Source organism: Dipteris shenzhenensis, chromosome 1 (assembly GCF_047967505.1).
Source record: "Dipteris shenzhenensis isolate YYH24624 ecotype China chromosome 1, Dip_SZ_1.0, whole genome shotgun sequence".
In the NCBI taxonomy this organism is placed as follows: Eukaryota; Viridiplantae; Streptophyta; class Polypodiopsida; order Gleicheniales; family Dipteridaceae; genus Dipteris; species Dipteris shenzhenensis.
Window position 1 is genome coordinate 37,500,600 of NC_141596.1, and position 27,655 is coordinate 37,528,254.

Sequence of the window (27,655 nt, forward strand, 5' to 3'; positions counted from 1 at the left end):
ATTACAAGTTGCATCTGGGAGACCTTCCCTGTAACTGAGCACGCAGCCCCAATTCACTAAGCCTTCGCAAGGCTTTCAAGCATAGAACACCATCACATAAGTACACTTAACCCATAGGCTCAACCCAAAGGCATTCTCTTTTCTGAGTGCAATTCCATTGGCTGTCCAGATGCAATCACACTGCACCCCAGCTGCACTCTCTTTGAGTGGTTTCTAGATGGCATTCACAAAGCTTTTTAAAGCTCCAAAATAAAATCAGCAAAGTACCCAACCAAAGACAAAGAATGACTCATGTAGCACTGCCTGGGCACCTGTGAGCCAAGAAAGAGGCGGCACACGAGGCCAACCAATAGCTTATGGCAAAAAGAAATTGCAGTAGCAAAATCACAACTCACCAAGCCCTGAAAACTCGAACCAAGTCCCCTCAATCGCCAAGAGGACATAGTAGCCAATGCCCAATTGCATTCTCAGCCAAAGAGGAGTGCAAAGGCATGAAGAAAGAGCATTTACAAGAGCCGACCAGCAAGAATTCCACTAAAAAATGCGAAAAGAAGCACTTCTGTCACGAAGAAGTGGGAGTTCTTGGGCTCAAAAGAAGCGTGCTTCAGAGAGGAATGCATTGAGAAGGTTTTGGAGAAGTTTCATCGCCGGAAAGTCCTGCAAAACTGAGAAAAACCAGTCAACCAGCGCTTGGGACCACTCGAAATTCAACAGAAAGCTGTAGCTTTGCAAGAGGAGAGGCCCAGGAGGCGGTAGAAGCAAAAAGATCCAGAAAAAGCCACTTTTGCAAATTCGACCAGCAAAAGAAGTGCTCAGCTCTGCCCGTTCTACCAAACGCACGGAGGGAAAAGCATATCACTACGAAGGGGAGGCAGAGGGGAAGCCATCGGGCCAAACGGAAGTCGAGGAATCCAAACGGGTAAGGAGTTATGAAGAAAAACGGAATTTAGTTGAAGGAGGCTGAAAAACCAGTCCAAAATCTCAACAAAGGGAGAAGACGAGAGAGAAAACCACACATGTGAAGTTTAGAAGGCCCAGGAAGGTCCAAGAATGGCAAAGGAGCATGTAGAAGGCACTAGAGCCACCTGGAACTCTAGGGGGGCCACTGAAGGTACATGGCCCTCTAGGGAGCCCATTAAAAATGCCACATCATCATTTTCCAGCAACCACTCTTTTAATTCCTTGGAATGCCTTTGGGCCTAGGGATTAATTACGCTTATGTGCTAGGCACCATGCCGCGTTTAATTACACATTATTAAGCCCACGCTTGGACTTTTAAAACCAAAGTTGTCACGGTCTTGTAGTACATTAAAGTACTTAGAATTTCACGCCCCCGTGACATACCCCTCTCTTGAAATAGCAAACCACAGTTTGCTGCCCCAAAACACCGGAGCGAGCATGAAATATAGCATAAAAGAGTGTTAGAAAATACCCAACAGAGGGTACACGTAGCGGAAGACTTATAGTAATGCCCAGGAGCTCACACAGTGTGCGGTGTGGGTGTGGAATCACAAACTTCTTTACTTATGTGCATTCAATAGGTGTGCAGACTCATCAATAGACATTGAACCAAACTAGATAGAGAAACCACCAAATAATATATTTCCGTCCACAACTATGGACACAATACAAGAGTGACAGATCCAGAGTCCCACCAATGGTGTGGTCCTCTGATCTTACCACAAAGTCCTTCTCCTATCTGCTGGCTATCTCTAGACTAGAGTCCGCGTGCTCCACCTCGAGCGTGAGTAGACTTTCCGTCTAAAATGATCCTCTCCACCTTGCTGTCTGGGAACCAGCCTAGGTGGGCAGCTTCCTGGCTAACTCTGCAGCCCTGCTAGCACCTCTCTATCCTCCTGCTGTAGGTCCAGAGGGTGGCTACCTGCTGCTCCTTTCTGCTCTGGATCTGCTGCTGCAAGTGATGCTGAAATGAGGCTAAATGGCCTCTTTATATAGGCCCCAAGGCCTGCACCAAAAAACCAACCAGTCTGCTTGAAAAAACCGACTCAGTCTGTACAAAAAACCGACCAGACTGCTTGGAAAAAACCGCCCTTAAAGGGCTCACAAGTCAGGCCTTTTATGGCCCAAACTTCCAGGGCTTTTGGCCCTCCATTCAAGGCAAATATGCAGCCTATAAAAGGGCTGCCACCTGCCCACTGACAGTCACATTCCTTGCTGCAGATCTGAGCCTGCACTCCCTGCCATGTCTGCGCCTCTGCAAACAGTGCGCCTCCATGTCCTAGATCCTTCGCAATCTGTCCCAGACTGTCTTGCTTCTGCTCCGGGCTTGTTCCAGCTCTAAGGCTCCTGCCTGAGCTCCGTATGCCAGCCGTACAGCAGGCATCTGTATTCTGCCATCCTTCCGTACTTTCCTGGCCCTTAACAGTTCTAGATGTGCTGCCCTCATGCCAGCCATGATGCTGTCTATGTGGCAGCCCCTTTCTCTCTTTTCCTGTTGGGTACTGCCCTAGGTCTCCCTCCCCCATGCTCTCCTCATATGGGGGCTTACAGATGGGGAGGTGACTTTTCCAACACCCCAACTAGCCGACACATCCCAGCCCAATGCCAACACGTCGATGAAGATGCTCCAGTAACTCCCTGGTCGTAGTCCTCTGGAACCTTTCGGTGTCAAAATCTTTTCCTGGCTTTTCATCCAGTGGCTCCTGGTCCACCAGGTCCGGTTCCGCTTCCGCACACCATCCTGGTACACAGGTCCATCTCTGGTAGCACCTCCTGGTACCACCTCCTTCAGTCGCATTCCCGCCTCTGAACTTGAGCAACCCAGCCGTCACGATCTTCCAGTCGTCCCCCTCATAATGAGTGAACAACCTGGAGTCTTCCAGGTACCATGCTCTGAGGGTCTGTTTCAACCCGTCCTTCCTTTGGCAAGGTCTGTAACCAATGAATATTTCCAGATAACCTGGACCATGAACTCTCGCTGAGTTCTCAAGCAGGTACTCTTTAGGCTTCAGTACTCTTTGTCCACCACCTTCTAGCAATCTGCGTCCGAGATTTGAAGAAGCACCAATACTTCCCCTTCTGCCTTCGAAGAAGGCCAATTCCTTCCAATCTCTTATAACCTGAGACAAATGAAGAGCAGAATCTCCCCACAGCATGCTATAAAGGCTCAAATGCAGAATATCAAATACATACCAGACTGTTGTACTGCCTGAATGTTCGCTCTGAAAGCAAACCCTGTACCTCAATGAGGCACCCGCCAAGATCCTGTGTAATCCTGTTCTGTCCCCTTCTGAAGTCCAGCATCCATCTGACCATGAGACCCCAGGGCTTTCCATGGAATCCACCCTCGTGTCAGTGTCAACAGCTACACACCTGGAAGGTACCAAGCGCTCCATACTGTCCTTCACCTTCACAAAGGCATCGGACTCCTCGTCGACCCACATCTCTATGTCAGACATCCTTACTGTGATTTCAGGATCAACATACTTGACCTCGGTAACACTCGGTGATGTCACCAGGAACAATTCTTCGATTACCACATTAGCTTTGGCCTTTCCCTCTGAATCTGGGTCAGACTCCTGTTTGTTTTTCAGATCCGCCTTTTTCTTTCTGCAGTCTTTTGCAAAATGTCTGGGCGTATCACAATAGAAACACTTCTTCTTGTGCTTCCTCTTCGAAGTCCCCTCGTCGTCAGAGTCATCTTTATTGGACTTGCCACCGTTAGGCTTGCCCTTTCCTTTACCAGCGGAATCCTTCACCAGCATCGCCTTTTCGTTTTTGTCCTCGTTGTAGAGCTTCTCCTGAGCTTCCTCCTGTAGCAGTAATGGACACAACTCCTCAAATGTCAGAGGTTTGGTCCGCTGTCCTGCTGTCACAGCCGTAACAAAGCTCTTGAAACTCCGAGGCAATCTCCTCAGTACCATCAAGGCCAGATGGCATGAGTCTTTCTTCTGACCAATCGCTGCTAACTGATCCCGCACCACCTTGACCTTTGTCAAATGGCTATGTACCGTATCGCCTTCTTCCATATCAAGATTGTAGAGTTGATGCTGAAGAAGCACGATCCGGGAGGTATTATCTGTCTTGTACAGATCCTTTAGGGTGGCCCACGCCTCTACTGAGGTCTTGGCCAGCTGGATATGCGGAAGAACAGAGTCCGCCGTAGTCCCTATGATTATTGCCAGGGCATGGGCATCTCTTTCTTCCCAAGCTTCAAGCTCCTCTCTGTCTACTGCCATGAGTACCTTCCCTTTATTGTCCACCATGTCTGCCGGCTTCGACTCCTCTCCTGTGGTCAGCTTCCACAACTTCCGAGCCACTAAATGACTCCGGATCTTCACTTTCCAGATCGGGTAATTAGTCCCGTCCAGGTTCCCAGACTCTCCAAAGTTAGGAATAGTGAAAGAGAGAAAACTGGAGGAGGAGGAAGGGATAGCAGGGGCTGAAGAGGTTGTCGACATCTCTGCTGTATATACCACACAGCAAAGTCAACCAAACTCAAATGCAGTAAACCAGAACTCTGAACGCACATGACTGAACCTGAGTCACCCTCCTTCTCGCAAGGGCACAATCCTCCAGTCGTGGAAGTCGATTCCCTAGAGCTTCTGAATCAGGGTCGTCCTTCAGCAAGGTCCCTGCCTTCAGGCTCCCACACCTGTGAGCCTCCTACTTGGGCTCTGATACCATGTTAGAAAATACCCAACAGAGGGTACACGTAGCGGAAGACTTATAGTAATGCCCAGGAGCTCACACAGTGTGCGGTGTGGGTGTGGAATCACAAACTTCTTTACTTATGTGCATTCAATAGGTGTGCAGACTCATCAATAGACAATGAACCAAACTAGATAGAGAAACCACCAAATAATATATTTCCGTCCACAACTATGGACACAATACAAGAGTGACAGATCCAGAGTCCCACCAATGGTGTGGTCCTCTGATCTTACCACAAAGTCCTCCTCCTATCTGCTGGCTATCTCTAGACTAGAGTCCGCGTGCTCCACCTCGAGCGTGAGTAGACTTTCCGTCTAAAATGATCCTCTCCACCTTGCTGTCTGGGAACCAGCCTAGGTGGGCAGCTTCCTGGCTAAGTCTGCAGCCCTGCTAGCACCTCTCTATCCTCCTACTGTAGGTCCAGAGGGTGGCTACCTGCTGCTCCTTTCTGCTCTGGATCTGCTGCTGCAAGTGATGCTGAAATGAGGCTAAATGGCCTCTTTATATAGGCCCCAAGGCCTGCACCAAAAAACCAACCAGTCTGCTTGAAAAAACCGACTCAGTCTGTACAAAAAACCGACCAGACTGCTTGGAAAAAACCGCCCTTAAAGGGCTCACAAGTCAGGCCTTTTATGGCCCAAACTTCCAGGGCTTTTGGCCCTCCATTCAAGGCAAATATGCAGCCTATAAAAGGGCTGCCACCTGCCCACTGACAGTCACATTCCTTGCTGCAGATCTGAGCCTGCACTCCCTGCCATGTCTGCGCCTCTGCAAACAGTGCGCCTCCATGTCCTAGATCCTTCGCAATCTGTCCCAGACTGTCTTGCTTCTGCTCCGGGCTTGTTCCAGCTTTAAGGCTCCTGCCTGAGCTCCGTATGCCAGCCGTACAGCAGGCATCTGTATTCTGCCATCCTTCCGTACTTTCCTGGCCCTTAACAGTTCTAGATGTGCTGCCCTCATGCCAGCCATGATGCTGTCTATGTGGCAGCCCCTTTCTCTCTTTTCCTGTTGGGTACTGCCCTAGGTCTCCCTCCCCCATGCTCTCCTCATATGGGGGCTTACAGATGGGGAGGTGACTTTTCCAACAAAGAGTATACAAGAAAGCCGCAGCTATAGTATACAGAGACAGTGAAAATATGGCTAGGAGAGGCATGCATCCATGCATATATACTGCTTAAAATCTATGTGATCCTCGGCGATCAATAGTCAAGATGCATCAATATCATGAAGTCTCACAGCAGAAATACTGTCAGCTCAGTATCTCGGATGAAACATACAGTGTCATCAAGTGACCTCATGAAATCACAGTGAGCCCGTTTGTACTGAGGGAGTGGAGGTGCTACCCCCCTCTCGAACACTAGGTAATGCTCCAGACGCTCACTCTGCTGAACTACCTGTAGGAGCCTGGACCGCAGTCGGCTCTAATTGGAAAGCATCAAGCTAAAGCTGCAATATCCCAGGTGAATCTGCCAGTTCACCTTCCTCCATCCATTTCGCATCAAGTGATGGGTAATTTTGAAATTTTACCAAGTAGCGACGGATAACTTTACCCTTGAGCTTTCTATCCCTGTGTAAAAGGTGCTTTACCTGTGGATGTAAGCATATTCCAGCAAAGGCAAATAATGCTCCCATTCGCTTTTGTGGTTTGAGACATAGCATTTAAACATATCCAAGATGGTAGAGTTTTCGTGCTCCGATTGTCCATCAGAATGAGGGTGAAAAGATGACGAAAAATTCTGCGTAGTGCCCATATTATCAAACAGTCCTCTCCAAATGAGGCTGGTCATCCTCGGATCTCTATCACTGATTATGGATTCAGGCATCCCATGATACTTGAAGACATGTTGCAAAAACAATTTGGCCATTTGATCTGCTGTAATTTTCTTTCTTACTAGCACAAAGTGGGCTTGTTTGCTAAACCTGCAAATTATTGTCCACAATCCATCATGTCCAGTAGGTACGTGGAAGATCAAACATAAAATCCATAGCTATGCTTTGCCATGGTCTATCCGGAATTGGCAAAGGGTATAACAACCCAGGTGCCTTCTGCCTGTCAAACTTTACTTTCTGACAAACCATGCATGTTCTCACATATTCTTCCACATCTTTCCTCAAAGATGGCCAATAAAAGTATTGCTCCACTGCTGTAATTGTTGCTGTAATTCCCCTATGTCTTGCATATGGAGGAGCATGACTTTCCATTATGACTTTCTGTCGCATCTGATCAGTGACACAGAGTTGTCCATGCATCAAAATGAAGCCCTCTTTCAACATATAGTGATCATGCCTTTGACCATCAGAAAGCTGATCATAAATAGTTGAAAAATCAGCATCATTAACATATTGATCTTTCATCACATCTAACACATTGTTGTAAGCAATGCTCACTGCTGAAACACTGGGTTTCTTGGAGACTGCTTCAGGCTGTGGTTTCCTGGAAAGTGCATCAGCCATGACATTTTTGTTACCCGGCTCATGTACAATTTGAAAATGAAAGATTGAGAGGAAGTTAGCCCATCTCATGTGCTTTTCAGATAATTTTCTCTGCGTGAGAAAATATCTAAGTGACTGATGATCTGTCTGCACATAAAAGTCAGCTCCAAGAAAGGTAATGTTTCCATGTGGTCAAAGCATGTATCACTGCTAACATTTCCTTCTCGTATGTCTACAAGTACAATTTAGCATCTTTGAGAACTCTACTCTCATATGCAACCACTCTGCCATCCTGCATCAAAGTGCCTCCTATGCTGTTTCCACATGCATCACAAGTTACAGCAAAGGGTTTTGCAAGATCTGGCAAGATAATAACGGGTTCAGAACACAACTTTTGCTTCAGCTCTTCAAAAGCTGCATTTTCCTTTGGTCCCCACTGAAACGCTACAGCTTTCTTTTGTAAAGCATGCAAGGGAGAAGCAATTTCTGCAAAGTACTTTATAAACCTCCGATAGTATGAACACAACCCAAGAAAGCTTCTGACTTCATGTAGATTTTTCAAAATTGGCCAACTCCTTATGGCCTCAACTTTTGCAGGGTCCATCTTGACTCCATCCTTTGACACTATATGACCGAGAAAATGAATCTCATGCATAAAGAACTCACTTTTCTTGGTGTTTATTAATAGCTTGTGTCTTTTCAACTCTTGAAACACAATAGTGAGGTGTTTCCTGTGCTCCTGCTCATTTTTAGAGAACACAATGATGTCATCGAAGAAAGTGCCCACAAACTTTCTGTGTGCTCTAAAAATTCTGGCCATCATTCTATTGAAAGTGGCAGGTGCATTAGTCAAACCAAAAGGCATCACAAGGAACTCATATAAGGCAAATGAAGTGCGGAAGGCAGTCTTGTAGACATCTTCAGGCCGTATCCTTATCTGATGGTATCCACTTTTAAGGTCAATATGACTGAACATTGAGGAACCTTCCAACCGATCCAATATATCATCAATGCGTGGAATTGGAAAACGGTTCTTAATTGTGACTTTATTCAAAGCCCTATAATCAATACACATTCTCCAACTGCCATCCTTCTTTTGCACAAGCAACACAGGGGAATAGTAAGGAGAATTACTTGGCTGTATTAATTCCTTTTCCAAGAGTTCCTTCACTTGTGACATTATCTCTTCCTGTTGTGCCTTACTGACACGATAGGGAGGTATATTAGGTGGTGAGCTTCCTGGAATTATATCAATTTGATGATCCTCGAGCCTCTTGGGAGGTAATTCTTGAGGAAGTGCATCTGAGAAACAATCCTGAAAATCTGAAATAAAAGCAGCCCTTTCTCTATCTAAAGCAGAAAGAGTAGAGCCTTCCTGAACTGGTTGGCTGTCCTCTTTGACAAAATCGAGTACGCTGAAATATGACGCTTTATTACATTGGAAATACAAGAAGCTGAAACTACAAGGATGGACTCCCCTTTCAACTTTACATCAAGTACATGCTTTTTGCCTCTATGAGTTAAAGAAATCTTCTTGTTTCTCATCTGCACATCAGCCCCCACCCTGTACATCCAAGGCATCCCAAGCAAAGCATTACACTCTGGCAAAGGCATAATGTAGAAGTCCTCTGCATCCTGATATCCCTGGATATGCATCCTCAAAAGAAGCGTGTTTCAGAGAGGAATGCATTGAGAAGGTTTTGGAGAAGTTTCATCACCGGAAAGTCCTCCAAAACTGAGAAAAACCAGTCAACCAGCGCGTGGGACCACTTGAAATTCAACAGAAAGCTGTAGCTTTGCAAGAGGAGAGGCCCAGGAGGCGGTAGAAGCAAAAAGGTCCAGAAAAAGCCACTTTTGCAAATTCGACCAGCAAAAGAAGTGCTCAGCTCTGCCTGTTCTACCAAACGCACGGAGGGAAAAGCATATCACTACGAAGGGGAGGCAGAGGGGAAGCCATCGGGCCAAACGGAAGTTGAGGAATCCAAACGGGTGAGGAGTTATGAAGAAAAACGGAATTCAGCTGAAGGAGGCTGAAAAACCAGTCCAAAATCTCAACAAAGGGAGAAGACGAGAGAGAAAACCACACATGTGAAGTTTAGAAGGCCCAGGAAGGTCCAAGAATGGCAAAGGAGCATGTAGAAGGCACTAGAGCCACCTGGAACTCTAGGGGGGCCACTGAAGGTACATGGCCCTCTAGGGGGCCCATTAAAAATGCCACATCATCATTTCCCAACAACCACTCTTTTAATTCCTTGGAATGCCTTTGGGCCTAGGGATTAATTACGCTTATGTGATAGGCACCATGCCGCGTTTAATTACACATTATTGAGCCCACGCTTGGACTTTTAAAACCAAAGTTGTCACGGTCTTGTAGTACATTAAAGTACTTAGAATTTAACGCCCCCGTGACACTACCAGCCCCTATAAGAGGGCCCCCTTGGGGCCTCATAAGTTATCACTTGAAGCAGCAGTTCAAGAGCAGACCAGAAGCTTGGCAAGGAGCAGATGGGCTTAGGGATCTAGAAGTGTTATGGAGGTAGTAGGACAACACCTTTTGGGGTAAGGACAAAGGACCACGATTTGGACTTCTTTTGTAATGTGTCCTATTGGACCGAAATATATTTTGGTTGGCTCTATATCTCTTGTGGAGCATTGTCTATTTATTGGCTTGCACATATACACATGTTTGTTGACTACACACAAGTAAATAAGTTTTGGATTCCGTAGTTAAATACTTCCGTGTGCAATTCTTGGGTAGCTCTTTCAGTTTTCCGCTGTGGGATACCCTCTGTTTGGTTCATTTCTAACATGGTATCAAAGCCTTGATCAGAAGTTCATGGGAAGTGGAGCTTGAAGGCAAGGACCTTGCTGAAGGACGACCTTGATTCAAAGCTCAGGGGAATCTACTTTGACATTTGAAGGATTGTGCCCTTGCAAGAAAGAGTGTCACGGGGAGGTGAATTTTCTAGACCTGTGAATACCTTTGGCCTCTCATTGATTAGAATTGTAAAAAGTGCTAATCGAGTGTATTAATTCCATGGGCCTGGGCAAGGAGCTGAAGGGCAAGAGAGGGGTAAAAATCCCATTGCTAAAAACAGCTCCATGGGTCACATTTGGCAAGGTGGCTTGGAAGCGAGCAGAAAAGTTGAAATTTACTTTGAGGTAGTTCAGAGAGAGGGAAGTCGCAAGCTGGGAAAGTGCCCTATGTTGGTATCAAAGTACGAGATTTTACTTAGAATGAAAAGCAATAGTTCACACGTGATATCAAAGTAGTAATACATTAAAAAGATGACAAAAACTCTGGGACAACAGAGTTACAAGCAAAGACCTAATGGCTCAGCCCGACCAAGCTTGTTGCAGTTTTACAAAGGATGCTATGATCTCAACACACAGTCGAGCTTGTGACTACAACAATGTCTGACACACAAACTGCTCGTAGAAGACCACACAGGCCGAGATGCACTGCTTTACTATAAGAGCACACAGCTCCAAAGAAAGGCGACACATGCCTTAGATCATCCATCATAGCGAGATGCTTGAAGAAGGCGCCATATATGAAGATCGGCTAACTACCAAGACAAGCTGGAGGCAAGAAGTCGTGCCGACAGTGATTCCAATGATCCATCACCAGCCATCATAGTTGCTCCAATCCCAAACTCTTGGAGTGACTCTCATCCTAAGCCAAAGGTTGAGTATCCAGCTAGACAATCGGAGACGACAAGTGGCGCCTTCCAAAGCACCGCCTTGCTCTTGACACGTCCATGCATGCATGCAATAACGCCAAGTGGCTGATCACTGCCACCTCAATCTACCCTACGAGGTTTACTAATGCTAACAAACGCAACAATCCCCCCATAAACCAAGGAGGGGAGAATCTAACTGGAAACACAACTGCAGACAAAAGCAACACACCACCAAAAATGTTGCTCACGCTAGAGCTTAAAAAGCATAATTATCATTGAGGTAGCTATCGTCTTCCAAATCGATTATAGGAATGCCGTCTTCACGTACCAAGCCGGCTATCTCATTTGTATCACTATCTTCGAGTAGACAAGCCTTTGAACTGTTGCCATGCTTATCATCATACACTTTCTTGTAGCAATGCTTCTCCTTGTGTCCTTCTTTCCTACAGTATTTGCAAGTGACCATTGGATTTTTCCCATTGCTCTTTTCTCCTTGGCTGCAAAAAATTGCTCACCATTGCCAACTGTATGCATCTCTGCTCGTGTCTCTTCACTCAACATAATCGAAAGCACTTCTTGAAAGGTTAATGCATCTGAATTTAGACGAAGTATTGTAACTAGTTTTGCATACTTGGAGGGGAAACTAGTAAGTAATATTGCTTTCGCGTCATCCTCAGTTCGAATCGAGAGATCCTGCAACTGCTTCATGATAGACTGCATTCTATTGAGATGAGCTGCTAGTAAATCCCCACCTCCCATCTGCAAGCCAAATAGTTCTTGTTTGAGCATGGTCTTTGAGTTCTTGAATCTAGATCCAAAGAGAGTTTTTAACGGAGTCCAGTTCTGATTTGCTGTCTTTGCAATGTCCACATGGTGGAAGTATTCTAGCCCAAGAGCTCTCCCCATCAGACCGAGAGCTTTCTCTTTTTTTGCATCCCACGCATGCATCTTCTCGAGACCTTGGTTGTTGGCCGGTTTCTTTTCAAAGCCAGATACAACTCCCCATAGGCTTATCCATTATTAGCACTCATAACAGAATCAGAAACCGAAGCCTAGTAGTTACACAAATAATTGCGAGGATGGAAAATTGCGACCATCAAACTTGACAACCGATGTGTCACGGACTTTGTTGCCTTAGCCCAAGAGTCCATGTCTGCTTCTATTGGAGAAGTAGCTGCCCACACAAATTAGCAAGCACATCAAGTGCAAGGGCTCGTCCTCTACATGTACTGCGAGGTCTCCTAAGAGTACTAGGTACTTTGAAGATGTCGAATCTTGGTGACCTTCGAATTATCTCTTTCACTCTTGGGCAGCTTTTGCAAAATCCGTCCCCTTCCCAATGCTGAGGCTCCTAACATTTGTCCACATAGCCATATGAAGAATCATCCATAAGAGAGTAGATACTTTTTGTGGTATGTTTTTGACCCAAAAGTTCTCATATCTACTCTTCCAAATGACCACACTATCACCATCTTCTGTTCAATTCATTGAACACCTCATCAATGGTGGAAGTTGGTGTAGGGATGGGAAAAAAAAGAGAGCTTCTCACCCATCTAAATTCTTTCAGTAGACCAAGTGAGACCCACCCTTCCAATGAGTTTCCCCTAGCTAGAGGGCAACTATGTTCATAACTAGACCCTGCTTCCTCAGGTGCTAGTATTGAGTTCTCAAGTTCATGAGAGTCCTAAACCTCCCAGCTACACGACTCAATGGGTGGCTAGACAACTCGAAGCACACTCACAATATCCAAGGAGCGTCCTGAAGAATTCACCTACAGCTAGGGAGCCTTCAGAATTGATTTGCGTATTGCTAGGGGCCTCCAGAACTGATTTGCCCATTGTCAGGAGCCTCCGGAACTGATTCGCCTACTGCCAGGAGCCTCCAGAACTGAATCACCTTCAATCAAGGAGCTGCCAGGTGAATTCGCTTTCAACCAAGAGTAGCTAGATTGACTTGCATGCATGCCAGGAACCTCCAGATTGGTGGTTCGTTTTCAACTACTGAAGACCATTATAGATGATCAAGTCATGAACTAAGTAGATGTTGCCCATACCCTGTCACGTGTGGGCATGTGCAGAGTGCCTCAGTATCCCGAGCTCAGCTGCATCTAGATCTGGGACTATGTGGGGATCTCTCTCATATGTGAAGTCTAGTAGACCCACTTGCCTATCCCTTGTTTGTGCATTGAAGTCCCCCAGAAGGGGGGTGTCTCCCTGTTTGGAGAACTCCTTGATGTCATCGTGGATCGTCTCATATGGGCTGTATCCCCTCACGTGCATAGGATGACATGTCTGGAGGAAAGTAGCACACCGCAATAAAGATCGGTTGGGCATCCGGCAGTTGAACTCGTATCCACATGTGTAGTGCATGCTCCTCTCTCCGTACCCAAGATATGAGTGGTCCCAGGTGTGATTTGAAAAGGACATCTACCCCCAGAACCTCGTACTCCGTTATCTCTCCTCAATTCCCTCCTATGAGTTGAGTCCCATGTGTATCTTGTCATTGTGGGCAGCGCTCTCTCTGGGCTCTCATGTGTCTCAGTGTTAGAAAATAGGAGGGAATGAATCACTCAAACCTCCACCCAAGATCTCTCCAACTCTTACACACTCAACTCAGATAGATGATCACAGATGCAAGTAACACACACTCAGAAATAAATGTAGACGGAGAGAGAGAGAGTATATTCATCCACCGGATGGTGGGCAGAAAATAGCTCCAAGGGAGCAGTACAAAACACAGTAGAGTGCTGGAGAAAACTGATGGACTCTCTCTCTCACAAACTGCCCCAGATCTGAGTGCTGAACACAGCCTTGGAGAGGGGCTTTCAGTTTGGCACTGGATGCTGGACTGAATGGAGAAGTGGGCCTTTTATAGGCTCTGCCCAGGCCCCTTCAGATGACCGACCAGCAGGGTCAGTACCCTGTCTGGTGGCCGACCACATGGGCCTCATAAACCGACCAGGGTTGGCCCTGGTCGGTGGCCCTGGTTGGGCCGACTTGGCCAGCCACAGGTCCTTATATAAGGTCGCCCTGGGCGGCCAGTCAGTGCTGCTCCTCGTGCCTCCATGTGAGGCCTAGAGCCCCTTTTATTCCTGCTGTTGCAGACTGCGACCAGCCCGTGTGCTGGTCACCTATATTTGCCATGGTATCCTCCCTCCGGTTCTGGCCTGAGTCTCTCTCCCAGCCCTCCTACCTCTCACTGCCCCTTGTCCCCTCAAATCGGGGGCTCACAGGTGGGCATAGTGAGAATCTAAAACCCCCCCTCAATGTCACAACTGTGGGCCAATCCCCATACGTCTGATGAGGTGCTCCATCTGTTCTCGAGGGAGTGCCTTCGTGAAGAGGTCGGACAAGTTGTCGGCAGTCGGGTAGTACATGAGCTCGATCACGTTGTCAATGATGAGTTCTCGAATAAAGTGGTAATGAACTTCAATGTGCTTGGTCCGCGCATGGTCACTGGATTCTTGGCAATGGCTATGCAACTCTGATTGTCGCACATCAGCACTGTTGCGGTCTCCTGACACACGTCCATGTCCTCCAGAATCCACCTCAACCACAGTGTCTCACAAGCTGCTGTACATGCGGCTCTGTACTTTGCCTCTGTTAATGAAAGGGCCACTGTGGGTTGCTTCTTACTCAGCCAAGAGATGGCACCAGATGCAAGTAAGAAGCAATACCCTGTTGTTGATCTTTTGGTGTCAGCATCACCCGCCCAATCACTGTCACAGAACCCGCCTAGTTCGATGCCTTTGGTATAGGTGATCCCATAGGTGCAGGTACCCTTTAGATACCTCAACACCCGTGAACTTGCATCCCAATGACTCTTCCTGGGAGAAGCAGAGAACTGGCATAATAGTCCAAGTGCATAACAAATATGAGGTCGAGTATTGGTAAGGTAAAGCAAACTTCCTACCAATCGTCGGTACAAAGGAGTATCGACCGGCTGGGATGTGTCGTGAACACTTAGCGACCTCCATGGGAGTTACTGCTATCCTGCAATCCTCCATCTGGAATCTCTTCAGAAGTTCTCTGCAATATTTCTCCTGTGAAATGAAGATCTTGTCTTTGGCCTGCTTTACTTCTATCCCAAGGAAGTAGTGTAATAACCCAAGGTTAGTCATCTCAAACTTAGACATGAGTAGCTCCTTGACCTGAGAAATCTTCTTGACATGGTCGCCTGTCAAGATAAGATCATCAACATAGAGGATGAGTACCAATCGCAACCCCTTCTCAATGAACAAGTAGAGGTTTGCCTCAGAAGGGCTCCGACCTAGCCCTATCTTATGAAAGAATACATCAATCCTTTGGTACCAAGCTCTGGGGGCCTGTTTCAGCCCATATAACGCCTTCTTCAACCTGCAGATTTTTAATGGGGACCCTGGATCTTGAAAGCCCGGTGGCTGCTCTACGTATACCTCCTCCTCCAGGGTTCCATTAAGGAATACGGACTTCACGCCCATTTGAAAAATAGGCCACTGGAATTGGGCAGCAAGGGCAATCACTGTCCGGATAGTAACCATGCGAGCTGTGGGAGCAAAAGTTTCATTAAAATCCATGCCTTCAGTTTGAGCAAAACCTTTGACCACTAACCTTGCTTTGTACTTATCCAAGCTGCCGTCTGATTTGTATTTAAGTTTGTATACCCACTTAGTGTCGATGACTTTCTGTCGCGGGGGCTTGGCCACTAAGTCCCAGGTATTGTTCTTCAGGATAGCATACATCTCTGCCTGCATGGCAGCCTGCAATTCTGGATTGTCCTTCGCCTCCTCGAAGGTCCTTGGCTCTTCAAGCTGAGCCACCAACGCAAGATTGACGGATGGGGTCTTCTGAAGAGGTTGGGACCGACGCAATCCAGAACTGCTACTCTCAGGTATTTCGGTGACCCGAGAGTCTTCCAATGTTCTTAGGTACCATTTGGGCAACCTCTTCTACTTCTCAGTGGGAGGAGGAACTGAAATCGCTTCTGGAACAGCCTGCTCTTCCTCAGTATGTTGTGGAACATCAGCTTCTGATTTCGCCACCTCTTGGATGGTCAACTTGGGGCGGGGTGGGTTCGGGGATTGAACAATCTCCTCCTCCTCAATCTGAGGCTCCTTCTGGGGTTCAGGTTCCTTTTCCTCGAAGACAACATCCCGACTGATAAGGATCTGCTTCTTTACTGGGTCGAAGAGTCGATAGGCCTTGGATTCTTCGCTATACCTAACAAAGATACATTTTCTGCTCCGGGAATCAAGCTTGGTCCTGTCTTCCTTGTGCACATGCACCCATGCATTAGAACAAAAAATGCGAAGATGAGTCATAGAGGGCTTCTTACCATAAAATGCCTCATATGGAGTCTTGTCCTTGACGGCCTTCGTCTTTGTGTACGGCTGTATTGATAGCTTTACTCCAATAGGCTTTAGAAAGGTTCCTCCCTCGGAGGATAGCAAGCCCTGTCTCCGTGGTGGTCCTATGCTTCCTCTCGGCTACCCCGTTTTGTTGAGAAGTATGTGCTGTGGTGAGTTGTCGCTTGATCCCATGCTTGTGACAAAATGTGTTGAACTCATTTGAGGTGAATTCTCCCCCCCTGTCTGTACGGAACGTCTTGACATCCTCCATTGTCTCCTTTTCAACTCTGGCCTTCCAGTCCTTGAACTTCTCGAAAGCGTGTGCCCATGGTTTTGAACCAAGTCTTTCTGTTAGACATGTGCTTTGAAGCACCGCTGTCAACATACCAACCCTCTTTTCCTTCACTGACTGCATAGGCTGAACAATGTTCACTGATTAAAAACAACTGCCCAGTCATCACATTGGCAGAATCATTCTTAGGCTCTTCTTTGTTCCTGGCTTCTCTCTTCCGCTTCTGATCTGCCTTCTTCTATTGGCATTCTTTGGCGGAGTGGCCAAGCTTTTCACAGTAAAAGCACTTCATTTTCTTCTTTCGGTCAGCGTACTCTGACTTCTTGAACTCCTTTGGCTTGCCTTTTCCAGGCTTGTCTTTGGCCACTAATGCCTTCTCGTCGGTTTGCGTAAAGAGTTTCTCTCGAGTCTCCTCCTGAAGCAGGAGTGGGCCAAGCTCCTCAAAAGTGATTGGCTTAGTCCGTTGACCCGTAGTGACCGTAGTCACAAAACTTTTGAAACTCCGTGGCAACTTGTGGAGTGTGAGCAACGCCAATTGACTCGAGTCCACCTTCTGACCAACCGCTGCGAGCTGGTTCCGCACGACTTTCACCTTTGTCAGATGGTCATGCACACTATCACCCTCATTCATATCAAGATTATAAAGTTGATGCTGAAGAGTAATGATGCGGGCTGTATTATCGGTTTCATACAGCTCCTTCAGTATGGCCCATGCCTCTGAAGACGTCTCTGCCAATTGGATATGAGGAATCACAGCATCTGCTGTCGTGCCAATTAGCATTGCTAAGGCTTGAGCATCCCTCTCCTCCCATGCATTGAGTTCATCCGCATCTGCTTCAAATAAAACATCACCTCTTTTGTCCACAATGTCCTCCGGATTCATCTCGGTACCAATCACTATCTTCCATAGCTTGTGCCACCACATGGCTTCGGATCTTGACTTTCCAAATTGGATAGTTCGTCCCATCGAGCTTTCCAACTTCACCAAAATTGGGAATGAATGAAGAAGGAAGATGACCGGAGGAGGAGGAAGGACGAGCAGTGGGTGTAGAGGCTTCTGAACGCTGATCCATCTCGGTGAATAGCAAACTGAAAAAAAACTGAAGCAAAAAAGATGTACTGACCTCTCGTGCTAGCCTGAGCTGAAAACAGAATCGCCTTTCTGCCAAGGGACTCCTTCCTTTAGAGAGTGCTTTGATGAAGAAGAGTTGAGAGCCTATGGCTCTGATACCATGTTAGAAAATAGGAGGGAATGAATCACTCAAACCTCCACCCAAGATCTCTCCAACTTTTACACACTCAACTCAGATAGATGATCACAGATGCAAGTAACACACACTCAGAAATAAATGTAGACGGAGAGAGAGAGAGTATATTCATCCACTGGATGGTGGGCAGAAAATAGCTCCAAGGGAGCAGTACAAAACATAGTAGAGTGCTGGAGAAAACTGATGGACTCTCTCTCTCACAAACTGCCCCAGATCTGAGTGCTGAACACAGCCTTGGAGAGGGGCTTTCAGTTTGGCACTGGATGCTGGGCTGAATGGAGAAGTGGGCCTTTTATAGGCTCTGCCCAGGCCCCTTCAGATGACCGACCAGCAGGGTCGGTACCCTGTCTGGTGGCCGACCACATGGGCTTCATAAACCGACCAGGGTTGGCCCTGGTCGGTGGCCCTGATTGGGCCGACTTGGCCAGCCACAGGCCCTTATATAAGGTCGCCCTGGGCGGCCAGTCAGTGCTGCTCCTGGTGCCTCCATGTGAGGCCTAGAGCCCCTTTTATTCCTGCTGTTGCAGACTGCGACCAGCCCGTGTGCTGGTTGCCTATATTTGCCATGGTATCCTCCCTCCGGTTCTGGCTTGAGTCTCTCTCCCAGCCCTCCTACCTCTCACTGCCCCTTGTCCCCTCAAATCGGGGGCTCACAGGTGGACACAGTGAGAATCTAACACTTAGTGTATAAGATCATATCTTTGTCATTGTATGTCTCCAAGAACCCTCCCGGATCATACCAGAGCGTGCCATTACAATTGCACATTTGTTGGAAAGGTCACCTCCCCATCTGTAAGCCCCCAAATGAGGAGAGCGTGGGGGAGGGAGACCTAGGGCAGGATGTGCCCCAAAAGGAGAGAGGTGGGTACTTGGTTGATCTGCAGGAACATAAGGCGGAGCAGAGGACAGCAGTAGGGACCCAAGAGAAGAGACCACGGATGACGTCAGCAACAGTACGGAATAGTACTACAAAGCTGAGGCGCACATGTGGCAGATCAGGAGAACAGGGTAAACAGGCGCTGACATGGCAGGTCAGGAGCGCAGGTGTACGGGGCTGCATGGGGCCTGGTAGAGCAGCAAATGGGGCTGCCAGTGGGCAGTGGCATGCCTTATATAGGCTGGGCCCCTGCCTTGATTGGAGGGCCAAAAGCCCTAGAAGTGTGGGCCAAAGGGCCCTAGTTTTGTGAGCCCTTAAAGGGCTGTTTTGGGGCAGACTGGTCAGCCCAAACAGACCAGCCAGTCGGCCCATTTAGGGCTGGCTGGTCGGTTAGTTCAAGGGGCCCTTGGGGCCTATAAAAGGAGAGGCTTGTGGCCTCATTTATCATCCAACATCCAGCAGAAAGTGGAGCAGACAGGAGCAGCCTGAAGGCATTCCCTTTGGCCTCATCTTGGGGAGGTAAAGGAGAGTTGAAGGAGTGCTGCAGACTGAGTTCCCTAAGGGCTGGGACCTTGGCTGTCTTCTAGGGCAGCAAGGTGTTGTGATCATCATACCTTCTGGAGCAGCCATTCACAAGCAGGTTGGAGTAGTGGAACAGGGACCTGTGTGCTGCAGACAAAGCTTGGCAGGGGCTGCCCCCCTAGGCTGATTCACAGGCAGTAAGGTGGAGAAGAACACACTGGACGGAAAGTCTACAGACTCTCGAGGTGGAGCACGCGGGCTCGAGTCTAGAGATAGCCAGTTGATAGGAGGACCTTGTGGTAAGATCAGAGGACCACACCATTGGTGGGACTCTGGATCTATCTCTCTTGTATTGTGTCCATAGTTTTGGATGGAAATATATATTTTGGTGGTTTCTCTATCTGGCTGGTTCATTGTCTATTGATGAGTCTGCATATCTATTGAATGCACATAAGTAAAGAAGTTTGTGATTCCACACCCACACCGCACACAGTGTGAGCTCCTGGGCATTACTATAAGTCTTCCGCTGTGCGTACCCTCTGTTGGGTTTATTTTCTAACAACATTGCTATTTTCAATCTAATGTGTGCATTTGTCCCATGGGCTCGACACTGTCATTATTCCCCATCTTCCTTCTCTTCCTTCTCCTCCTTTTCTCCTCTCTCTCAAATGATCACCTTACCATCCCTATATGCAGCCCATTTCCTTGCTTCTCTTGCTGCCATTACTCATACCATACCCTCCCTCTGGGGCTCCTGTTGTAGGAGAGTGAGGTCATCATCGAAGTAAATTCGGGTTCCTTTCAGAGTCGCCCTGATGCTCATGAAGGTCTTCCTGTCCATAGCTGTCCAGAACTTCATCTTTAGTGGCCTTGTAGGTGCCTCGGGTTTGCCCACTCCCCAAGCTGTCTCGCATGTAAGGTTCACACCCATTTTGGTGAACAAGCCCTGTGCGTTGCCATAGGGGTGTCTCCCACTGTGAGACCTCGAACCAAAACATTTAGAGCTTTGCTGTTCCTCCTTTTATCTTCCTCCAAAACATCTTAAATAATCTCTTTCTTGGGGGCAGGTGTGTCTTTTCTTGACAACATCTTTCCATTCTAGGATTGCAGCCTCTCCTTTTGTGATCTTTTGTGTGAATTCAATGTGTTTACCTTGCATGGTGTCTTGCAAGGATACCAAATTTTTTCAGAGTTTTTTATTCTCAGATTTCAGCTCTTCCATTACTTTGTTTGCTCCTTCCGGAGCTCCTTGTGCATCTCTTTGCTGTTGTAGCTCAGTTTCTATGGCTTGCATTTGGTCTTTGAGGCTTTTTTTTTTCTCATTTCCACATTGCTCTTTCCTTCTCCCACTCCTCTTTCTTGCTCTTCTCCTTCCGCCATTAATCTTGCAAGCGTTTTCTTTGTTTCTTGATGAGAGAGAGAGAGAGAGACAGAGAGAGAGAGAGAGAAGAAAGAAAGAAAGATATATTAACGTCCTCGGAAGACCTCGCGAGTCTATGGGACAGAGTGATACAACATCAAAAAAAGATCTCAACAAGCCTCTGTGGGCTGGGGCAAGGGGGTGAGCTAAAGCCCCTGCCAAGTACTAATCTAGTGTCTAAATAGAATAGAATAGAGACAAAATCAGAGTCTGAATCAAGAGTTAGGAGTGTCCAGATCAAGTCAGGTCAGGTCTCTCCGCTGGGCCATGTCAGTACGCGTCGGGCTACGTCGATTGTAATCCCTCATCTCTGGCTCTGGTGGTCCCCTACAAGTAGTGCTGTGATGGGACGAACCTCAATGGTGTGCGCTCTAGTAGTCCAAAGAGTCTGGTGTGACCGACTGCTGATCCAGGCTGCTCTCATGTCGACAATCTCCTCATCCTCAACTCCACTGTGTCCAGGAGCCGTCTCGAAGGCATAGAAGTCTATAACCTGTCTCTGAGCTGGGCCCAGCTCTGTATCCTGTAGTCTGTCCGGTGCTGATAGTGCTCTAGCCTGTCTCAGTAGTGCCTCTTGGTGTCGGCACATCTCCATCAAGTACAACCCTACACAGACTTGGTCTTGGAAGTGTATCAACCGAGAGAGCGGGCCGAAGCCGGTCCTCTCCTCATAAAGGCAATGATATCGCCCTCGTATCTCATAGTAAACCGGGCAGCTACATAGGAAGTGCTCCTCAGTCTCAACGGTATCCATGTCGCATAGTGTGCAGATCCTGTGTTCTCTGGGTAGACCTGCAGCCTGCCTCAATCCTAAGCTGATGGGAGGAAACTCGTATTTGGCCAATGGCAATCCGGAGTGCATGTGAGACTCCTGTGTCCTCTAGATAAGGAGGTTGGATAATGAAACCGTCATCAGAGACTCTGAGGGAGTGATCACGATAGAACTGCATCTTGGTGGGGAGCGGCTGGTCCCTCAACCAAGTTTGGGATGTAGTGAGCTGGAGGAGGTCTAACCGTATGATACGGTTAATCTCATGGCACGGAACTTGCTCAAGGGGGGCATACATGCTATACTGAAATGGGGGTAGTCTGTCCATCTGAATGCCATGGCTAGTCAGCCATGTGTCTGTGCGTGCATACCAGGTGGCTGCTCCCTCACCTGCTAGGCGTCGGGATGATTCCAAAGCTACCCTCGGTAGTCTCCAATGAGGCAGAGCCCCTACCCCGTGAATGAAAGTCACTGTCTGGAAGCTAGCATCGACATATATTGGCGTCATGGCAAACTCTGCCTGTATGATCTCATGTGGAACTGAGGGCTTACTCTGTATCATCCTGGATCCCATTGAGACCTGTAGCCTCTCAAACTTTCTCCAATCTGTTGCCGGAATGTCACTCGACCAGAAGGGCGTTGTATACATGGCGGTCGGCCGTACTAGAGTGTCGAAGAGCTAGCTCTTTGTTGGAGGATCTTGGAAATGTGCCTAGAAGCACTGTCTCTCTAGTCGGGCCAAAGCGCTCCGGCCTCGTGTGAGTCGTGCCCTGGCAGGCGGGGTCATTGAGAAAATGGGTCCTGCGAAGACCGTGCCCAAATATGTATAGGATTGTACTATCTCCACTGGCTCCCCTCTGTATGTGAAGTTGTGTCGAAGAAGCGCTGGATGTGAGGTATTAAAGATCATGACCTTGGTCTTGCCAAGGTTGACAGTCAGGTCCCCCTCTCTGCAGAATACCTCAAGGGCGTCCAGATGCTTCTGTAATCCCTCGGCCGATGAAGATAGAAGAACTATGTTGTCGGCATATAGTAATATCTGAATCAGGAGGTCAGCCAATGGTGAGCCCTCTGCACCCAGTGTCTAGGAAGGATGTGATCTCATCGATGTAGAGTCCAAAGAGGGTCAGCGAGAGAGGGCAACCCTGCTTCACCCCAATTGTGCTCTCAACCTAGTTTGATATACCTCCTGGGGCTCGGACTCTTCCTCTGACCGGCTCATATAGGCTCATAACCCCCCAAATCAACGTCTCTGGGATCTGTAGCTCGTGCAATCTTGTGATGAGACGGGCTCGTGGGACAGTGTCGAAGGCCTTCCGAAAGTCTACAAAACAAGCGTATACTTTCCGGTGTCGGGCTTTGGCTTCCTCGATGATGGCGGGTCTCATCGTGAAGATCGGGCCGGAGAAGATGAACCCCAAGTAAGTGTATGAGGATACGATCTCAACTGGTGACCCACCCAAAGTAAAAGTAAACTGTTTCCGTTGCATGAGTAACATGAGAGAGAGAGAGAGAGAGAGAGAGAGAGAGAGAGAGAGAGAGGCTTGTGCCATCGGGCCTCGTTGTTTTTTCCCAGTTTCTTATCTGCCGTTTTCTTGATACTTGTGGCAAGAATACGTTTTCTTGATACTTGTGGCAAGAATATAGCAATGCCATAAAATATTTCAAATTATCGATATATAGTGTTGTGAGTTGCAAGTTATAAGTGTTTTATTTATTTTTGATTGATTTGCAGGATGGCCCAAGTTTCAAAGGGAAGCCACAAATTAGATTGTTGTTGACTTTTGTGAAGAATGCAATAACAGAACCATGGCAGCGACTGCCTTCTGTAGTAGCTCTGTTTGCTGCTGAGGCCTCATGTGTTCTGATGAATCCTTCTGGCATCCATTATCCTGTGGTCAATAAATTCTTGTTTCGTGCTCCCAGCATGGATCTTGAGGTTTGCTTCTTTTGCTCCTTTCTTTCTCCATCTAAAATTTATAGTGCCGTCTGGTGTTATTCTCTGGATCAAAATCTGGCGTCTTACTGGTAACGTAAGGTTCTGAAGAATGAGATGTTTCTCCTTTTGGAGGCCATACAAAGGAAGACTAAAATGAAGGGGGATGAAGCAATGGATGATAAGACAGGTAAAGGAATAGGATTCAAATCTAAAGGAATAGAATTAAGAAAAGGAGGCAATAGAACCATGCTGGATAGAGTGCAAGCTTCTTTTATGTGCAACAAAGAGAAAAGTTAATCATACTTGAAACGTCAATTTATCGAGGAGTTGGATTTGAAGAGAAACAAGTACATGAATGCTTTCAAGAAACACTTGCCTACTTAAAAATAAGTTTCATAGGGGTTGTTTGTAATACTTCCGAGCTCTTGACTTTTTGGTGGTGTTCACATTTTGTGGAGGGACTGTGAGGGACCTTGCATTTTTGAGCGTTTTACTTTTTGACCTTGTTCAATTTAATTATCCAAATTGAATGTGGAATTATGCCTCTACAGGACATGGGTCTATGGATCGCCCAACCACTGAAGACCTTGCTCAATATTGGTTCTCTATGGTACTTTGTACTTGTCTTTGCCTTCTTAGAGGTACATGTGTAAGAGAATAGGGAAGCACACATCTTACTACCCACGTAGTGGAATTTTAGGATTCCCCCTCTCACACATCTTTAGATATTACACAAACACTCAAGAGCTGGAAGAAACACAGCAACATAGGAGAAAATTATAATTACCATGCACAACTACATAGACTATTCTAGTACAAGAACTGTCACAAACTTAGGCAGCCAACTATGCTGCATCACCTACAACCAACTACTGATGAAGCTGAGCACCGACTGTCTGTCCAAAAGGGCTCCTATAGCTGCTGTTGACTCTGGGCCAGGAAACCTAATAGTGATCCAAATCGGTACCTGAACAGAGATTAATGCCATCCCCGATGCAAAGTGCTCCTATCTCAACCTCCTGCATGTTTCATAGAGTGCAGATCTGCCTCTCACGTGGGATGTCCTAAGCTTGTCCTGTCTCAAAATTGGCGAGAGGATACTTGGAACTGCCCAATGGAGATCCTCAAGGCATGTGGGAGATGGATTTGAGTACTGCTAGGGGTGTAGAAGCTGAGTTTTACTGGAAGCTCATGGGGTGCTATCCAGGTCCTGTATGTGTCGAGTTGTTGGAGGTCCTCTCTGATTACCTAGTTCACCTCATCATAGGTGAGTGGAATGCATGGGGTTCAAGGCTACTGAAACAGTGGCAATCTATCCATATGGAAGTCCAGGGCCTGCAAATTGGTTGCGTGTTTGAGTGTACCAACTCCTTTAATCCTGCTTTGCCTCTAGTGCCATAGATGAGGTTAGGTCCAGCCAAAGTAGCCTGCATCGTTCTGATGTAGTGGTGCCGACGTTCTTGACTCTATGAAGGTATGTGACCACGTGGAAGGATGCATCACACTATACGAGGTAGCCGCAACTTTGCTAATAGGATATGGTATGGGACCGATGGCTTGCTACAGATCATCCGTGCAAGAAGTAGAACTTGCAATCTCTTGACACGGGAGGAGTATGTCTTAGATAGATTTGCCCCCCAAATGAGACTGCCATACATCCTAGTTGGACGAACAAGAGAGTTGAATATAAGAGACTTGGTCTTGGGGTCCTAAAATTGGGATTGAAAGCATTGACGCACGAGTTTGGCAAGTGCGGCATATCCTCTACTCAATCGAGCCTACATAGCTGGTCTCATGATGAAGCGCGGGCGTGAAAAGGGGCTCCCAATTACACATAAGACACAACAATATCAACTGAAGCCCCGTCGAAGGTGAACTGCTCTCAATCTGTGGCTGCATGAGATGTGTTGAAGATCATGATCTTGGTTCTACCAAGCTTGATCTTCACATCATGCGTCTCATAGAAAGTGTGAAGTACGTCCTGGTGTTGCTAGAGACCCTCAGTTGAGGAGGAGAATAAAACCATACCATCTGCATACAATAGAATTGGGATCAGAGATCTCGCTTAGGGTGAGTTTGTTTTGCCTAGTGATAAAAGGACAACCTTGTTTGATCCTAATGCTCATTATCAGGTTTGTCACTTGATCTTCGTCTTGACTCTACCTGGTATCCGCTTGTAGAGTGTCTGAATTCCCCAAATGATGTCCCAAATGAATCCTAAGTCATGTAGTCGCTTGAGTAGTTGGGCCCGTGGCACTGCATCAAAAGCCTTGCGAAAACCCACAAAGGAACCATAGATCGTATGCTTATGTCCCTTGGCCTCTTGAATGATACCTTTGAGTGAAAATGTGGTCCATTGTCGTGTGGTGTGCTTGGAGGCTTTCCCGTTCAACAACTTTGAATCCCCTCGGCTTCGCAAACTGCCTAACCTGGAATTAGCTGCCTTATGAATCGGGACGACTGTGTAAAGGATACCGGTGCAAAAACTGCTTCGTTAAATAGCTTTTCTAAGATCGGGGCTAGGGTGCTAAGTCCATATACAACATACTCAGTGCATAGACCCTCATGATCTTTGGCTCGGCCATTGTGTAGCTCGAGGGTTGCATGTTTGATATCACCGGGTGAACAAGTGGCCGGGCAATTACCTATGAAAGGTCTAGTGTTGGATGGGGAGTGTAAAGCACTCTCTCTACTTGCCCTCTACTTCGATCACGGGAGTAGCACCATTAATCACCTCCCAGCCATATCTCACTAAGGCTAACGAGCAGACAGAGATCTTCGTTGGTCAAAATCAACGTGAATAATTCCCTTCTCTTCTCTCTCTAGCCTCAGCAAGCCCCAATTCCCTAGATAGATCTAGATGCCACATGTCATCCATATAGGGCCTTGCTAATGTAACATTCCACCCCTCTCTTGGGATGCATTAATTCCTTTGCCCCTATGCACAATCATTGCATTAGGCCCTTGGCCTTAGATCTACCTAGTCTGGTGCTATCAGCCCTCACCTAGGACCTTGACATTAAATCCCTCCCGATCATTTATATGAAGCGCAAACACATATATTACAAAGATATACCCTTTAAGGGAAATGTCGACTGATTCTTCCGAGGTCATGCTACCTCGGCTAGAGTGTAACAATCCTTCCCTCTTCAAACATCAGCGTCCTCGATGATAAAGTCTGGGAACACTCTCCGCAACTGATATACGGATTCCCAGGCAGCTTCGGATAGAGGCTGACCATGCCATGCAACCAACACCGTGGGTATCTTCCGATTTCGTATTTGCATTGTTCCTCGGTCCAGGATTCTTGTTGGTTTGCGCCTCGCATTATCCTCTATCTCCTGAAACAAAACCACACCTTCGATTAGTGAGTCACCTGTATGTAAAAATTTCTTTAAGCGCGAAACATGAAAAACCGGGTGCACCTTACACCCCTGTGGCAATTCTAATTTATAGGCTACCTTGCCTATTCTCTTTAGAATTAACCATGGCCCACAGTATCGAGGTGATAACTTAGCACACTCTTCTGAAGTCAACGACTTCGAGTGCGAAGGAACTGTGAGAAAAACTTTTTCTCCTTCCTTAAATACTCTTATAGACCGGTTTTCATCCGCATACACCTTGGCTCTATCCATAGCCTGGCGGATATTAGCTCTCGCAAGTGCTAGCATCTCCCGCATTTGAACTACAAAGTTCGCGGCACTAGGGACTCTCTGAGGTACTCCAACTATAGTTGGATTTGCTGGTCTATAACCATAGCTCAGCTCAAACGGACTGAACCCTGTAGAGGAATGTTTTCTATCATTGTAGGCAAACTCTAACAATGGCAACCACTTGTCCCATGTATGTTGCCTTAATGACACATATGCCCTCAGCATATCCTCTAAAGTCTGGTTGACTCTCTCCGTCCGACCATCCGTCTCAGGATGATCCCCACTACTCATTCCCAACTCAGTCCCTCAGTGTCTCAAATACCGCTATCTAAAAATGACCGGTAAATCTGACATCTCTGTCTGACACTATGGATCTAGGCAATCGATGTAGACGAAATATAGGTCTAATAAACAAATCCGCTACTTGCGGGGCACTAACAGACTCTCTAGTCGGAATGAAGTGAGCCATCTTGGTTAGACGATCAACGACCACAAGGATAGAATCATACCCTCCTTGTGTTGTAGGCAGCCCTACAATAAAGTTGATGGAAATGCTCTCCCACTTACTTAGTGGTATTTCCAAGGGCTGTAAAAGTCCGAGTGGCTTCACTCGTTCGGCCTTGCTTACTTGACACGAAAAACACCGTGTCACATATTCATGAATATGCTTTTTCATCTTTGGCCAAAAGAAATCTTGCTTCACGAGATCATATGTCTTCTCGACTCCTGGATGTCCCGCACATGGGCTATCATGGCACTGTCGAATGACTCTCTGCCTGAGATCATCCTGACTAGGTAC

The 27,655-nt window shown here is 47.1% G+C and overlaps 1 protein-coding gene across 1 annotated transcript in view; it reads left to right on the plus strand.

The window, feature by feature from the left end:
- Positions 1 to 27,655, plus strand: part of LOC147905777 (uncharacterized) — a 137,936-nt gene that overhangs the window by 11,375 nt on the left and 98,906 nt on the right. Inside the window, exon 8 of the mRNA XM_087376923.1 lies at positions 23,000 to 23,203. Coding sequence (XP_087233049.1) covers positions 23,000 to 23,203 — 204 coding nt within the window. The remainder of the gene's footprint in view (positions 1 to 22,999; positions 23,204 to 27,655) is intronic.